General features: G+C 40.2%; 1 protein-coding gene across 2 annotated transcripts; it reads right to left on the bottom strand.

The window, feature by feature from the left end:
- Positions 1-2,284: 2,284 nt before the first annotated feature.
- On the bottom strand, positions 2,285-17,044 carry NDUFS1 (NADH:ubiquinone oxidoreductase core subunit S1). Of its 2 annotated transcripts, none has more exons than XM_066553068.1 (19): positions 16,931-17,044; positions 16,283-16,350; positions 15,966-16,057; positions 14,652-14,759; positions 13,565-13,641; positions 13,397-13,478; positions 13,158-13,288; positions 12,291-12,476; positions 10,531-10,665; positions 10,017-10,131; positions 8,893-9,038; positions 8,294-8,422; positions 7,165-7,294; positions 6,519-6,679; positions 4,791-4,945; positions 4,046-4,221; positions 3,188-3,322; positions 2,919-2,991; positions 2,285-2,637 (listed from the first exon to the last, which is right to left on the bottom strand). In XM_066553068.1, exons 2-19 carry the CDS (start codon positions 16,344-16,346, stop codon positions 2,546-2,548), a joined length of 2,187 nt encoding a protein of 728 aa, XP_066409165.1. In that variant the 5' UTR covers positions 16,347-16,350; positions 16,931-17,044; the 3' UTR covers positions 2,285-2,545. The 2 variants fall into 2 exon arrangements, with proteins under 2 accessions (XP_066409165.1, XP_066409164.1); XM_066553067.1 differs by having other exon boundaries at positions 16,843-17,009.
- Positions 17,045-17,171: the final 127 nt, after the last annotated feature.

Genomic DNA, 17,171 nt, shown 5'->3' with positions numbered 1-17,171 from the left:
CAGTTGGCCACCAGGTGGAAGCAGGGCTGCACTCGGGGAATTGCAGGAATTGCAGCTCCTCCGGGGCTGCACTCAGCTCCAAAACAAAGCCTAACAAAGCCCCTGCCCACCCCAGCAGAGTCGGGATAAAGGCACCCACCAGCCTCGCATGTGGAGTGAGCTGCATCAGCACACTGAGAGCTCAGGCAGCGTTAGCACCTGCCTGCTCAGCCCTTACCATACACCAGGAACAATACTCAGAGCATGGTTATCTCCCACCATCCCAGCTCTTCATCACCACTTTTTCATAATTCTCTAACCTGAGGGGTTGCAGCTTCAGGACCAGCAAGAAGCAGCACTGACTAAACTTTTTCTCTTAAATAAACAGAGGTAAGTTGTGTGAATAGCCCTGTTTCTGTAATTTTTGTTCAAATATTTTGCCCAGCCTATGTCACTTCCCTGCCTTTGCAGACCCCTATTATGCTTTTGTCACTGGGTAAAAGTCCTCACGTGCACCAACTGTCAAGCCACCAGAGCGAACAGAAGGAATAAGGGGTGGGCTACGCTCTAAACTCAGTGGTTAAGAATGCTAATTTAGACTTCTCTTTCCTATCTAGTTTCCAACAGTCAAATTTATAGAGAGAGCCTTGTTGCTACTACCAAGTTTGGCTGAAAAATTCTGTACTTGACTAGTTAGATGGGAGAGTAGAAACAGGACAGAGAGCACCACATGAACTTCTTCCCCTTCTTGCCTTTCTTGATAAAGGCTGGACAGTTTTTGAACAGAAACAAGAATCTACTATAAATACTAATTGAAGGACATAGAACTGTCAAAAAACCAAAAAGCATGCCAGAGCTCCCAAAGTAATGCTACAACATTTAAGGGGAAAATAATCTAAAGCTTTTGAACCTTTATAAATTCTGAAGTGATAACTGACTTGTTGCACAGCTGAAATTACTCCTCTGTGTTTGTACAACATGGGGGCAGGGGGGTGAAAAAAGGGTTTTCATCTTAGGAGCCAGAGAACCAAGTGTTTTTCTGAATACAGGATTCAGCTACACCCTTTCTTCCTATTTTTGGCATACGTCACACACATTTTTCTTTTGCTTTGTGCTAATAAACCCCTGCTCCTGCTAAAGAAGTAACATTCCACAAGGACAGCAGGAAGGTTTCATGCTGTACTTGGGCCAGTGAACTGCCACATTAAAACCAGACTGCAGTCTCCCTCGCTGCCTCACTAACATGCATAGCAGTACCTCAGTAAAATGAGCAGTTACCCTTTTCTGTACCACCACGAGAACTGACCCTGTCCCTGTTGGTAACTGGAGATGGCAGGCTGAGTAAAACCAAGTCCAACACTGAACACTTAACTCCTGTGAGGACACTGTGATATACCAGGATAACCAGGAAGAGTCTTCTTCCTGGGCAAAAGGAAAACAATGTTTTAAAAAGTTATGTGTTTGTTACTGAAAAATTTTAAGCATGGAAGAAAAAAGGAATTTTATAAAACTAAGACTTCTACAGCAGCACCCCCATACACTCAGTATTATTCTACACTGAATAGTGTAGCTTTTCCTCATGTAAAATTAACACTTTTTTTTTTTCAAATAATACAGTTGGAATTGATGGCTTTATGGTACTGTTCCCATTTTCACAATTCCTGGAAGAACTACACTGAACTTTAGTAGCCAGTTGAAAAGGAAGTTATCCTTCTTCCAAATTTACATTAACCAGCATAATACAGAGGAGAGAGTCACTGTTCTGAAGTTATTCTAGAGCATAAAAAACTCCCAACCACCCAACCAAAAAATACCACACACAACCCCTTCCCCCACTTTGCTTTATAAAGATCAATGCACAGAGAAACTATTCTGAGAATTTCTTTCAGTATTTGAACTGGTATAAAGGCCTTTAGTCTTTCTGCTAATTTTAAAGCAGTTCAGTATGAGGAAGCTGTGTGAAGACTGCTTTTTTTTCCACAACATCAAAATGATTTGTATTTCCTCCAAGAGTAGTCTCAACTGAAACTAAATGAAGAAACACACAAGTATCCAGAGCAGAGATAGGTCTGAACATTGGCATAAACCAGGTATGAGGGACAACTTGCTTTAAAAGTACATTACAAAAATAGCATGCTTACGTTCTGACCAGGGTTTAATATTAACATACCTGGATACTCTGGAAGGAAGTGCCAATCTAGTATTTTTGCTATGTAAACCCCTTCCTAGAAAATCAAAATTTACTGAGTTGCTTACTGAATTCTTTTCATGGAAGAAGCATGAACTACATGAATTACACAGGTAATGGGGTGGCTTGGTATTTATAATTTATTTGTATACAATCATCATGTACCCTGCCTCTGGGTACACTAAGTTGAGTGCTGCATGTTCCCTCAGACACAACAGTCCTATAGTACGATGGGGCTATATGAAGCGATGAAAATGTGAATGAAGGAAGGAAAAAAAATATAACGGCCTGTCAAATAGATTTTGGAAAAAATGTATCAGTCACAGCAGTTAACTGCAAGAAAAACCTAGAAGAAGGTGGTGGAAGTCTGATTTGTCTCTAGCAGATGGATGGCTCTTCTACTGCATGGGCACCTTCAACAACAGCTTTCACACACTTGGCCATTGTCTGCGATGCTCTACTGATAGAATCTGTAAAAAAAATAAATATCCAAACATGTCAGTGCACAGACACAAGACAAAATAAATTTATTATAAGACTGGATACAAAGAGGATAAATAAAATCACTTAGTTGAAAATACAGTCTGTGCTTTATGTAAATTCCAAATAATTTTACTAAAAAATTTTGTTTCTTCAAAAGACTCAAATCCTATGTATCTTAGTGGAAAGCTTTAAACGAATCATAAGAACCTTACTGTAAAGCTAAGTAAAATGTTCTGATTTCAGAATGCAAAGACCATACTATACATACCTGTCATATAGAAGTCTTTTATTGTGAGCTGAGGTGGAACAAGAGGATCAGCAAGAAGCTGTTGCTTTGCTAACTGTGGTAAGAAAGGAAAAGAAAGTCACCTCTGTGATAGGAGCTTGTTACCAAAGCATTTATTTAGTGAATTCTGCATTAAGTGCATTCAGTGTAGGTCAAAAAATGCTCCTTGTATCACATATGAAGATTTTTCAAAAAGGCATTATGCTATATAACAGCACTAAATCATGCCAAGGCGCTTCAGTTTTGCTTACCTTTGCCAACTCATTTGCCTGGATGAAGTAGTTTGCTTCTTCCACGTCATCATATCGAACCAGATTGGGCGATACTTCTTCTAAACGCTTCCGTATTTCATCGAGGTTCTCGTAAGGCAAGGTCAGACCAGCCAGCTGAGAGATCCACAGAAAGAAATGCCATCAACTCTAGGGATTTAACTCACAGTGGTTTAGATTACCAATCCATTAACATCTCTAAAGTAAAATAAGGAAAAGTCTACACTCCTGAAAACACAGGCAGTTAGAATGCACAAACTGAAGCGAAGTCAGTGTTCTGTTGGGTCTCTGATGCCTACATAGCCAACACTTCCCCCTGTTAAAAACCAGGCTGTCCTGTTAGCTATACAAAGCATAAAAACAAAAGGAAGCACTTGTCTCCTTCCATACTTGCATTTTCCTTAGCTTACCACCAAATGAGATAAAAGTTAATGAAATTATCAATGCATCTTGTTCCCTCTAAGCAGTGAGCATATATTTGACCTCATATCTAATGATACCAGATCCTGGTCTATGCTTTTTTCTTTCTAAAAAGCAAGAAACTGCATGCTCCCACCAGCTTCCTCTAAAGCACTTCACAAAGACCTTTAAAATTTGAAAACCTTCACCCATTACGGATTCCAACAGTATACAGCAACTGCAACATTAGAACTATCTTCAAAAGGGAAACAGTATGATTAAACTTACAGAATTAACCCAGATTCAATACAGAACATTACTTCTTAAAACTACATGTTTTCCTGAAAATCTACCTTTTTTTCACATTGGAAAATGTTTACAAAAAGGAACTTAACCTCTCAGTATACTTTTATTAGAAGCAACTTATAACAGCAACAGTACCTCAGAGACAGCTCTAATAATTTTCCAGTCTTCCCTTGCCATCCCAGGAGGTGTTACTGCTACTCTTGTCTGCTGGGCCCGACCTTCAGTATTCACATATGTGGCTGCTTTCTCTGTATATGCTGCTCCTGGGAGAATAATATCAGCCATGGGAGCTCCCACATCCCCATGATGCCCTAAATACATAGAAAGAGGAAACAGTACACAACCATGAGACAGAAGTAAGTCAAAATAAAAAGAAATACTTTACTAAGACAGAATTTGTGTGTTCCCAGAAAAAAAAGGATTTTCTAAGTTTTGCTTAGCCAGTAATCTGAAGCCCAGGAGGCTGGCTGCTCTGAGGTCTTACTTGGCTAATACTCTGGGAAGAATGAATGGAACAAACAGGAGTAAATGGTATTTCAGTCTCTATAGTCACTCAGATTTGGGGGGTTCTTGGAGCAAGGATTCTTAGATTAACGTAAGATCATGTTTTGGTATGACAGAACAGCTGGAAACTAATGCTGTTTTGTCTGCCAGCTCTGAAGCTATATTTCAGAAGTCCTATACTGGTTTATATTCCCTCATTACTCATCAATAGTTTCCCATCTTTACCTAAGAAATAGGTAACCAGTATCTCAGTTATGTTAGAAGTTCCCTTTCCTGGCAGAAAACAAAAATTCCTCAAAGGGATTTATGCCACTGTTTATGCTTTTTCTCCAACTATTAAGATAGCAACATTTCTTAATTTACATCTACTAATTACCTTGATAGATGATAAAACAGTACTCTGGCAAGTCTTGACGTGTTATAGCACCAGCATCTGCTCCCAAGAGATACAATACTTTGGGAGCACTTTTCCTAATTGCCTCCACTCCTGGTTTGAAACCCAGGTCCAAAGCAGCAACTTGGCTTGCAACCCTGTAGGAACAAATACATCATGACTTTAAATAATTTCAGAATTCTCCCTCTCCCATCAGAACAGACCTAACTTATTTTTCTGACTAAACATTTTGAAACTATACAAGAGGTTCCTAATAGTAACAAGACAAACATGAAGCTCAAAGGCAGCTGAAATTTTAGACAGAGTATCGAGTTAGTTTTGCATTTTTACAAGCTGACACCATTTAAAGTTTTCACAAGGAATCTCACCTATTTAAGATGGGATAGCAAAAATAAAGTCAGATATTGAAAGTCGGGACCTAGTGGCAGGCAGCAGGCAGCTCACTGGTGAAGCTTGATGCTCCAGATGACATTTCAGCTATGAATGGAACTCATCAGGCCTTTAATTTAGGGCACTCATATGGAACATGAAAGACTGGGGCCATCAGCTACTCAAAAACATCAAAGACTTAAGGCCACAATTTCATCACTATTCATTTATTCACACATTAAAATACTTTTAAAAGAATTAATTAATAATTCCATTTTCTTGCAGTCTTCCTTTTCCAAAGCAACAGTTTTGCATAATCCTCCATAATCAGGTGCCAGTCTTATTTAAAAGAAAAAAGATTCTCTCTAGAGTACAGACCTTCCAATGTAACTCATCTTGTCTGACACAGTCAGACATAGAGGTTTCAGTAAGTTAAGTTGCTTTTTACACTTAAGGTTGAACGGATGGTGCACCAGAAGTATGGAAGTCAACATGAAAGACTGCCAAACCACACTTGTATCATGAGTGTTCTTTAACTCATCATTATTTTGGTACTAAATATTTCAGTTTCAGCAGCAGAATGTTATATTCGAGTTTCCTTCAGAGGCCCAAGCCCTGCTCTAACTATACTATTTTTACATCAGTGAGGCTGCTTTTGGCAGAAGAAATTTTTTGAGTCTCCAGAATTGAGAGCCATTACATTCGGTGAAATAATTTTTCCTTTACAGAGATGGTCAATTTCACAGAATTTTAGAAAGAGAAGTTGTCTATTAAAAGGAGTAATATCCTGACCAACTGAATAGCTAAGATTAAAAGCTCTCAAATGGAAATCTTTGAAGCATTTCTGTTAACTATTCAGTTGAGAAGCAGCACAGTAAAAGGAGTATTAGAAAAACCCAAACAAAGAAACCATATTATTTAAATACTCTTGCCATTTTGTTTTTCTTCCTCTAGATAAAATGCAGTCATTTAGCAAGTGACACTGGCCTGCTGTGCATCCTGCTGTGGTACTTAAACTACCTTGTCAGTACACAACTGTACACTCAATAACCACACATTTATTAAGCCCTCTTATATTCCATGTCTAAATCTAGAAATTGAAATTCTATTAATTTATGATATTCAAATGTAGAATTTAAACATGTCAAAGAATTTAAACATGGGTCAAGGAACCCATTTTTATTAAGAAGTTTTTGCTTGTATTTCTAGTTTTTACATTCCCTTCAGGTTTTAACCCAAAAGGCTGCTTATGTGTACACGAAGCAATCTGTACACATACATTGTGGTAACCTGTGTAGCCCAATGTGCAAGCAAGCTCTCCCAAAAAGTTTTTAAGCAAACCTGTGTAGGATGTTCATGACTTTCCAATCAGCACCAGCACCACTCGTGGCCCTGCTGTTCTGTGCAATGGTGGAAACAGCAGCGAGGATGGCAGCTCCGTCACTGCGCTGCAGGGCTGTGCTGCCCACCACCACCATTGGCTTTTTGGCATTGTCGAGGACCTGTGCAAGCCAACAACCAGAAATTCATTCCACAGCTACAAAGACAATTCTTGGGACAGATAATGTAATAAATTCCTGATTTCTCCTTAAGTCTTCCATGTAAACCTACAGTTCCAAAATGGCCATTGTTTCACTTAGAGATAAAGCCAAGAGAAACTGCTGTAAGCAGGAAACTACCTTGTCAGTACACAACTGTACACTCAATAACCACACATTTTAGTGGAAACAGCAGCACCTGAACAGCCTGTTTTATGTCAAGAAATATCCCAGGAGTTTCCTGCACTGCAAAGTTTTACACACCTGAATATATTACACAGTTTATACATACTTGGTGCACACTAATCATTACTTCATCTCTGCATTTGATTAAAAGCAAATAACCCCATCTACAAGATGGTACTTTTCTTCAAATCTGTCTCTGGGGAATTCAGATTATTACTCAATACCTGTGGAATTTAACAGTCACACTCTTAAGTTCTGTGTACCTTGGAGAAGGCATGCTTGCCAGAAGCAATCTCCAGGAGTATCTGTGGGGACTCTCCCAGATGTTCATATCTGTAGGTCAGATCCACAGGAGAGCCGACAAGGGCCACTTGCAAGTCATTGTGAAGCCAGCTGAAAATACAACACACATTTTATAAAAATTAAAGAAATACAGAGTTTTACCCAATCAAAGCCACTAATTAGATCTTCAGCAGTGACATAAAATAGGATTGCAAAGGAATTTAAATGGCATTCATTGTTTTGGTAAGATGCAGTTTAGCTTTATTCTGTCTGTCAAGCAAGCCTCTAGGTTTTTTAGAAAGATTATTTCTCTAGATATATTCCAGAAACAGTACAGCAACACACCTTATGTGCTCAATTCGAACTCAATTCGCTCCTCCCCCCAAGCTTCTGCCAATTCAGTTTTAGAAATCTACTTATTTCTTGGATAAACGCAGAAAAATTTAGCTGGTTAGAATTTTTTTCTTTTTTGCAGCTTCTCATGGCACAGACTTATAAAAGTAAATGAAAATACACATTCAAAAGTCTCACTGCATTTTCTCCTTTCAAAATTTCAATGCCATTACTGTTTAAAATCATGTACTTTCAAAGATCCCAGCATTAAGAAGGACAGAGCTTTTACAGACCTCATTTGCCTTGTACTGATATATCTTATTAAAATTGAATTAGCTATGTTCAAAAGTTTGTTAAAGCCACACTAATCGGCAAAGAAAATGTTAAACTGGAATGATGGCTTCTAAACTCAGCACATCTGATTTGTTACAGTGCAAAAAGCAATAAACTGATGCTGAAAATAAATCTTTAAGGAATATGCTTTAACAGACTTCTATAAAACAGAAAATCTGAGGTATCTGTGTAATGTAACAAATGAATAAATGTCTGAGTAGGTGAACTTAATGTAAAATGTCAAAGTGAGAATGAACTAGCTCTACACTACAGGGTACTACCCTTTTTCCACACATAAATCACCATTCCCTTTACTAAAAGGTGAACTAAATCCAACGTTCCCATCTGAATGAATGCTCTCAAGTTACTGCCTGCAGCTCCAGCCGAGCACCGTATCAAATCCAGATGGATTCACGTGCTTATTCACCACCAAGGAACACGAACCTCTTTCGAATTCTAGCATTAAAGAGCGGTGCCTCAAAGCGTGGATTGGTGCCAACCAGAAGGAGGACATCTGCCTCCTCCACCCCAGCAATCTTGGTATTCAGCAGGTAGTTAGAGCGTAAATCTGTGCTATAACAAAAAGATGTAAGAAAGAGAATAAGAATTCAGTAGAGGGAAGGAAAGAAGCAATAGTAAAGATTGTAAATGCTCAAAATGCTTTTTCATCTCGGGAAAAGACAAAGAAAAGATTTCTCAATCCAAATTACTAATCATAAATGTACTAAAGTTTTCACACCACAAATAGAAACAGACTAACTTATCCAGCTCACAACAGAGTGTAACTGGCTTTCAGTGACTGACTCAAACTGCAGCAGCCGTACATTCAGTACCACATGGGGTAAGTGTGCAACCCCTGCTGGAGTAGAGACTACAAATCAACTCACAATCCATAAATACTCTCTGTATGTGAGGACTGTAAATTCAAATAAATCCTGCTAATGCATTACGAATTGTTATTCCTGCTATTTCAGAATATTGCCATGAGATGATCTGCAGACTGGATATTAACATACTAATTATAGACAGACATTGCCTCTTACCCAGCTCCAGCAGTAGGAAAGATCTCTTCAGTGCAGAGTGTATCACAATTCAGTCTATTCAGTAGGTCTTTCAGAGCTATTAGTGCTTCTGCATCCACCAGCCCTCCGACAACTGCTGCTATATCCTTACCTTCCACTGACTGGAGCTGCAGAGAAAGGAAGCATAAACATAAACAAAAGAAACCACTGAAACAAATTCTTATTTAGTCCAGGTAAATATTTGTTACTTAGAGCATGCCAAAAACAAGAGTGCTACTGCTCGCCTGGAGTAGCACCAACTGATCAGTGATGTCTGATTCCTGCCAGGCAGCAGCTCCAGCTCCTTCAGAACTCATGATAAGCAAAGAAGAGGTCTCTGTATTCTATGCAGGTCTCTCCCACTTGAGTTATCACTCAGATGTAGCTAATTCTCATTTGGTGTGATGAGAGAGGAAGGTTGGTGAATGTTTTTATTTTAACAAAGCCACAGTGCAGACAGAATACAAACTTCCATAACACAAGCTCTGGTAGTAAACTTAAAGGTATTATCTGAGAAGAAATAACTTTTGTAACGAACCCTGCTACTGTACAATGGACAAAAACATCCTTGAGGAAAGTTCAATTACAGTTATTCAATTCTATTTCACCCACATAAAATTTTTAATCAAAACCCAGAGCAGTCATGCAGCACTTCATTTGAGCTGCAGAATCAATCACCACACAGAGAAAGCACTGAGGAAAGCACAATTCAGATATAAGTAATACAGACTCAATGTCTTTGATGGCAAAAGTGGTGACATCACAGTTTAAATAAATTTAAAGATGTCTTCAGATAGGTCAGAGTATTTGGGGAAATTGCTTCCTCCTAAATTTCTGGAGAAAGAGTTTACTTTCCTATTTAAATAAAAGTAATTTCTCTCCCAATGCTCCAAATGAAATCATGATAAGAAAAAATTCTTTAAAAGGTCCAATCCACGAAAGAGGAAATATCAGTCAAAATAAGACATTTAAGGGGAAACACAATGGTTCCCCTCTAACATTAAAGAAAAAATTCTTTTAAATAGAATTAATTTGATATTAATATTTGCACTACATCCAGTTTTAGAAATTAATTTTAGACTACTTATATTGAAAACTGCTCTTACCACACCAGCAACACGAGGTAATACATCCTCCCATGAGGCATAAACAAATACTCCTTTCTCATTTTTGACCATTGGCTGAGTAAGTCTCTGACGCTTCAGACCATCATAAGCAAACCTAAGTGAACACCAAAAATATCATTAAAGAGCAAAGACAATGATAATTGTGTATAATTCTGTGAGTGAGTTTTCTAATTGCAGGCTTTTAGAAAAGAGAAAACCAAGAAATATTTCCCCTGAAAGTTTAACTTTTCCTTCTCAAAAACTTGGAAAATGATCAGTAATAGAAATAGAAGTTACCGTGAAAAAATGTTACAAAAATCAGAACATTAGAAAACTTGGCAACTTCAATTATAGAATTAAAAAACATATTTTACAATTATTCTTCTTCACTGTAGCTTTACAATACTACCAGCTAAATACCAAAGTCAGTGCTACTGTGCACATTTCTGGTTCTCCACACTGTGCCTTTATTGCGTGCACATGGGCACACGTGGGCACAAGCACATCCACACACCTGGTTTTGTCAGATATCCATTCCTCATTGATATCTTCATGCAGCCTTGGCAAAATCCTCATCACTTCTCCAGTTCTCGTGCTCACTACAATGTTGCTTCCAACTGCATCAAGAACATCAATTGACTCTACCTTCCTGTTTAGAAGAACAAATAAACCACTTTCAGTCTTTCATATATAAGCAGCAAGTGTCTTATTTTTGACCTGAATATAGACAATTTTCTTCCTAGTAACTGGTATAGAGATGTATTTTGGATCTAGGGTGAGAGTAGTGTGATAACACAGGGATGTTCTAGTTGTTGCTAAGCAACATTTACACCACATCAAGGACTTTTCAGCTTCTCCCACCAGTAAGGAGGCTGCAGGGCACAAGAAGCTGTGGGGACACAGGCAGGACAGCTGACCCCAACAGGCCAAAGGAATGTTCTGCACCACACAGCAACAAGCTCAGCATGTGAATGAGGGGGAAAGCTGGCTGGGGGCTGCTGCTGGGCAATTGCAGTGTGCCTCACTTGCTTTGAACATTCTAATTCTTTTATCATTATTGTAATTTTCTTCTTCTGTTCTATTAAACTGTCTTATTTCAGCCCACAAATTTTACATTTCTCCCCCACCCCATTTTCTCTCTCTTATGCCACATGGGGGGCTGAAATGAACAACTGGCAAGGTGGTATTTAGCTGCCTGCTGAGTTAAATCACAACAGTCTTTTAAAGCATCCAGTGTGGGGCACAAAGAGTTGAAGGAACAACAGATCTGACCAGAGAGTGTGAAAACAAATTTTTTATAAGTGCCCATTGTACTAGTTTAATAGGTGCTGCTCTCGGGAGTTGCTGCACACGTTCTCAGAGCTGTGGTATGTAACACCTTGCTGTCTGCATGTGTTCCTTGTTTGCTGTTTATCATCTCTTGAAGGTGGGTTAAGGATGTCATTCTGTCACGGAGTGCCACTCGTCTATGATAGGACGAAATCGCTGCTGGAGAGACCGAGCCGGTTCTCGCACTCAGCACCGCTGCCGCTCCGTGCTTTGGCGCCGTCCAGCGGACACGGTTGGTAACTACACCCTCCGCCTTCCCGGAGAGCCATCTGTGGGGAGACACCTCCCTGCGCCTTCCCCTGCTCCTCCAGACTACTTACAACAGCTCTGGGGATTTTGAATATCACTGGGATGGTCAAACCAGCATGTTCCTATGTTCGAGGCCAGGCTGGATAAAGTCTTGACCAACCTGATCCAGTGAGAGGTGTCCCTGCCCATGGCAGGAGTGGTTGTGACTAGATGATCTTCAAGGTCCACTCCAATCCTTAATGTTCTGTGATTCTGTCCCCTGAATGTGTTTCAGGTCTTGTTTAGGGTTAAACAACTACTTAAGAAAATCACACAGAGATCTGCTCTGAGGCTGAAAAGCTTAGTTGCACAAGATATTTTAAATAATATCCTCAACAATTAGTGAGTAAATGAATTTGTATTTTCCTTTATATGCATCTCTTACTAAGCAATCAGCACAACCTACAAGTCCAAAACATTTTAGGGTAAAATTAAGGGAAGAACAAACTATAATGCAAACTATAATGTCCTTCCTTTTCTTAAATAAGCTGTAAGTAACAAAATTTGTGTTAGATTCAGTCTATGGAAAAGTCTACAACAAAAACGCAGAAAATAAAAACCAGAGAAAACCCTTGGTATCACAGATGGACATATTCTAAGATAAAGCGTACAACAAACAGAGAAAGCTGTGTCTTCAGCAGGAGTTAAGACACCTACCTTGTCTCCCATGGGCGTGCAGTAAAGGCATATGGCTTGGAGGTAAGAGCACCAACTGGGCAGATGTCAATAATATTTCCTGATAACTCAGACATAAACATTTTCTCAACGTAAGTACCAACTTGCATATCATTTCCTCTTCCGGTTGTTCCCAAGTCATCTACCCCTGCAACCTCACTAGCAAACCTGGTGGGTGCACAAAGAAGGAGCAACACAACATTTTTCAGCCCTCATCTCATTTTCTTAAGATAAAACATTAGTTCATACACCTGAAAGAAGAAAACAATTGTTTAGGTGCATTCTCAGCACCATCACATACAGGACTATCTGAAGAATTTCATTCAGAAAGGGCTACAAAAACTAGGGGGAGGTATATCAAAAACACAGCAGTTCAATACTCACTGTATTACACTAACTGAGTCCAAGATTAGTCCTAAGTAACAAGTTCTTTCTAGAACTAGTTGGGTACATAGTACTGTTTCCCATCTGGCTCAAGTTGGCCAGTATGGCATCTCAGGGTTACAGAACAATATAAATATAGCTACCAGAGGCTATCAAAAATAAATAAATCTTACAACTGTGGCTGAGGAAGTCACATATCCATTCTGGCACCAACACCATGGAACCAGTTCTGCCTTGCAGAATACTGATTTCACTTTCATGCACTGGCCATCTTTCTCTATTTCCTGTCTGGTAGCTCCAGGAAACCAGCTATCAGTCACTAATAGAAATAAAATTTTTAAGTACAATCAGAAAATAAATTTTAAAAAAACTGACTACCCCTCATGGGGTTCCTTTTTCACTAGTAAGAAACTGACACAAGTATGCCTGCTTAGTACTCTCCTGAGTGAAAGTGAAGGACTTTACCTGATGCATCGAGTGCACTGTATACACCGAGTCATGATGGTTTTCACTAAGGGGCCAATGTTCTTGTCCTCCACAGCACGTTTGCTCTCTCTAAATCTGCTCCTATCACTGCCAAACATCATTGACTGGTCCTACAACAGACAATAGAACACACACATATCCAGGCTGCTGGAAAGCACAACCTCACCCAAGACAAGAGCATTATATATAAGTCTACATAATTTAATTGGATGTTGTACCTGTAGATCACATTCTCCACCCTGATCACAGATAGGACAGTCCAGTGGGTGATTTGCCAGCAGAAACTCCATTACACCCTCTCTGTTAGGTTCAGAGAATGAAGTTAATGTCAACATCATTCTCATCGTCAACAACCAATCAGTCAAAGGAGGCTAAAAGAAAGGTACCTTGCTTTCCTGGACTTCTCAGAGTTTGTCAGTATGTTCCAGCCCTTCATAACTGGCATGGCACAAGCAGCAACTGGCTGCAATCACCATAAAAAGCAAGCATGAAAACAATGTATTTCTTCTCAGCATGGGCACAAACCCCCATCTCCTCCCCCACAATTCTAACACAGGTATCTGTTAAATAGAAATAAAGAGGTCTGCAAGGAAAAAAAAAAGAGTTTAAAGAGTCTAACTGATAAAGTCACTAGAAGCCATATTTGTTAATAATCTGCTATATAAAAAGGTAAAATGAGTTATGATTTATTCAAAATATAAAATTCTACAATTTCCAGTCCCAATTTGAGCAGTTACAGCATTAAGAATGTCAGTTGTAATAGATACAATGCAAATGAAAGAGCTTCAGCAGACATCTAAAAAACCTCTAGAACTGAAATTCAGAGTATGAATTGTTTACAAGACATTTATTTGCACAAAGCTTGTATAAAGTCTTGGAATAAAATTCTTCTCAAGATTACTGCAAGAGTAACAAAAACTCCCACTCTGTAAACAAATCCCTCTTACTTTTCAATCACATCATGACTTCCACCTTTAGTGATAACCCAACATATCCAGGGACACAAAGCTCAAACTATGGAATTGAAGTTGGGGTGAGTTAAAAAATTTTATGTGTGAGTATAAATGTGTAATCCAAGACTGAACTCCAAAAGAATGTGCATAGATTTCTTAGTACTGCTGAAGACAGTGTTCACTCCTGAAATCAACTATTTCACAACAGATATCAATGCATTAAAATATAAACTACTAACTGCAATCTTTCCTTAGAATGAACCTGCTAATCCTACAACTAAATTCATGCAGCATCTGAAGCTTATTATTTATGTAGCTCCAGATGAAAATGTGCTGAAGCTTGAACTACAAAGCATAAAATGCATCTAACAGCAAACACACAGCTATCAAATGCTCATCTCCAAGATAATGAAAACAATTACTTACAAGATTTAAACTAGGCCCAAGCACAGCAAAAAATTCCTACTGAATTCTGTATTGCATATTCCATATTGCAATTCCTATGAAACACTAACAATACCTTTGGAGCTTTCTCTATTTCCACAAGACACATCCTACAGTTTCCAGCGACAGAGAGACGATCATGGTAACAAAAACGAGGTATCTGAACTCCAGCCTTTTCACAGGCCTAGCAAAAAATAAGAAACAAAGGAAAATTAAATCTTAGTTAGACTTTTCATTTCCACCTCAGAAAACACTATACAGCTTCTCAAAGAGTACCACTGTCAGTGCTCAAGAACAGAGTGCACTTTGACCTTTCATCTTAAGAAGTGACCATAAATAAAAAATTGTGACAAGGCAAAAAAATGTCAGGATATCAATTACAAATATAATTTTTCTAACCTTTAGAAAGGTTAGAAAAACTAACTGACCTCTGTTTCATTCTTTCCTCCAATAATAGAGAGAATTCTCTGCAACAGGGCACTAGCAATACAAATTACTTTTTTAAGAACACATACACTCTTTACAGAAAGTGCATCAAAATAAAAATTGAAAACCACAAGCATAATGATTTCTGATAATGCAACAAAACAGATCCTCTGTATAAAGGTACTCCAGCACAGTCAATCTTCAATAGACCCCAAACTCAAAGACAACATGACATAAGAAGAGACAGGGGGACAGAGCCAACAGATTTCCAGAGACCAGATGAAAACAGCCTTTCCTGCATAAAACCCCCACAGCTAATGGGATCCAGGCTACAGCATTATAGCTATGCCTGCCAGAAGAAATACCACTGTATTGTGTATTTTAATGTTCTAACCCATTATACCATATCCTCATTTAATGGCTTCTTAAAAAAAGCTTTACTTGAAATTTTAACCTGAAAAGTAACAACGTACTGAGGTACAGGCTGGGAGATCCAGGTTCCCTTTCTTCCCACACCAAGAATAATAAAAGCAGCTAAGGACGAGCATTCTGAATCACAACAACTAATAACTAAAAGTAGACAATCCCTCATTTACCCAAGACACACTGTAATAAGATACAAAATGTACAGGTTCTGAAAGACTGTAAGGTCACGTAGTGTTTGGAGACAGAAGTTCAACCAGAATTTATTGAAGTCTGTTATTGCATTAAATAAAGTTTTGCAGCTGGGATTGATGCTGCATGCATCTTCTTTCAAGCAACCATGTCATATTTTTCTTTTTCAAACACTGAATTCCTCCAAGGATTTCTGTCACTTGAAATTGCATCACAGTCAATCAAAATACCCCTAAAGAATTGCAAGAAACAATGTAAAGACAGGTGGCTTTTTGCTGTATGGAACAGAAAATGCTGCCAAGAAGCGAGATGGGAAGTTGCAGAACATTGAGAATGCCACTCCCCACACCTGCAGGACAGTAGTTCCAGGGTTCACCAATACAGGATGGCCATCCACAAACACCTCTATTTGGTTGCTGGCCGCTGTTGCAGTTGTACGCCCTGAAGGACACGGAAAAAGAAAACAAAAACAACTTTCACTTACTGCTAGATGGAAACCATCAGACCCCCACTCCTGATTTTCTCTATATAGAGTGCTGATAAAATCCCAATTCTACCAAGAGTGCAACACAGAAGCCCTTAGCCTGCAAAGTACATTCGCCCTTCAATAAACAAATGCACATAAACTTATCACCAGAGACCCAGATAAAAACTACAGACACTTACCACATACTCTGGAGGACTGGGTGACCCCAGCTAAGGTCCTGGGGACAGCAAGCAGTCGGAACATGATGCTTTGGTAAGAGAGAAAACAGCACTGTTGTTATCAGTTCAGATGTTTGCTGGCGAGTTTTAAACCGGCAGAGTAAAAACTTCTACCCCAGTTGCAAAGGAGCACGTATGCACGCCTATATGTACAGTTATGGGACGGTGAGTTACCTCCTCCAAACGCAAGATACGATTCTCTACCAATCTATACATCACACATAGGGTGTCACTGAGCGGCCTCTCCGCCTGCAGCGGAGCGCCGGCCCGGCCCCGCTCCCCCACGGGCCGGACAGCGCAGCTCGGCGGCGGCGGGCCCAGTGCCGCCGACCCCGGGGCCGAGGGCACGGCGGGCGACGGCGCTACCCGGCGCGGGGGTCACCTTGGAGGCGCCGCCGCCCGCCGGGCAGCCCCCAGCCCGCCGCCCGGCCCGTCAAGGACACCGGGAGCGGCGGCGGCGGAGGCGCCCGGGGCAGCGGCACCCGCGCGCACCGAGCCACCCGCGGCGGCACCGCCGTTACCTGGCGCGGGACGGGAGGCGGCGCCGCGGGACGGCTGCGCTCCGCCAAGGCCTCTGCGGCAGCGGCCTCGGGCCTTTCCGCCACTGACCTCAGCCTCCTTCGGCTATCTCCGGAGCCTTCTTCGGCAATCTCCGTAAAGGACAGTCCGCGCTCGGCAACCTCCGGAGCGAACTACTTCGGGTATTTCCGGCAAGCTATAGGCGAACGATGACGCGCGTAATTTCCGCCGCTAGCCCAAAGCCTTTTCGGCCACCGTCACACGCACTGCCCTCCCTCGGCAGTTTCCGTCCCTTTCCGCCTCTTTCTTCGCTCAACTCCGGCAACTTCCG

Source organism: Molothrus aeneus, chromosome 7 (genome assembly GCF_037042795.1).
Source record: "Molothrus aeneus isolate 106 chromosome 7, BPBGC_Maene_1.0, whole genome shotgun sequence".
NCBI lineage: Eukaryota > Metazoa > Chordata > Aves > Passeriformes > Icteridae > Molothrus > Molothrus aeneus.
Note: the sequence above shows the minus strand (reverse complement) of the source record. Positions and strands in the feature narration are given on the sequence as shown.

Excerpts from the sequence above, each read along its gene's own strand:
- NDUFS1 (XM_066553068.1), bottom strand. The coding sequence starts at position 16,346 with ATGTTCCGACTGCTTGCTGTCCCCAGGACCTTAGCTGGGGTCACCCAG. Across the intron at positions 14,760-15,965 it reads CTGGAACTACTGTCCTGCAG|GCCTGTGAAAAGGCTGGAGT; the intron begins GTGTGGGGAGTG and ends ATTTTTTGCTAG. Across the intron at positions 12,477-13,157 it reads CAGTGCACTCGATGCATCAG|GTTTGCTAGTGAGGTTGCAG; the intron begins GTAAAGTCCTTC and ends TGCACCCACCAG.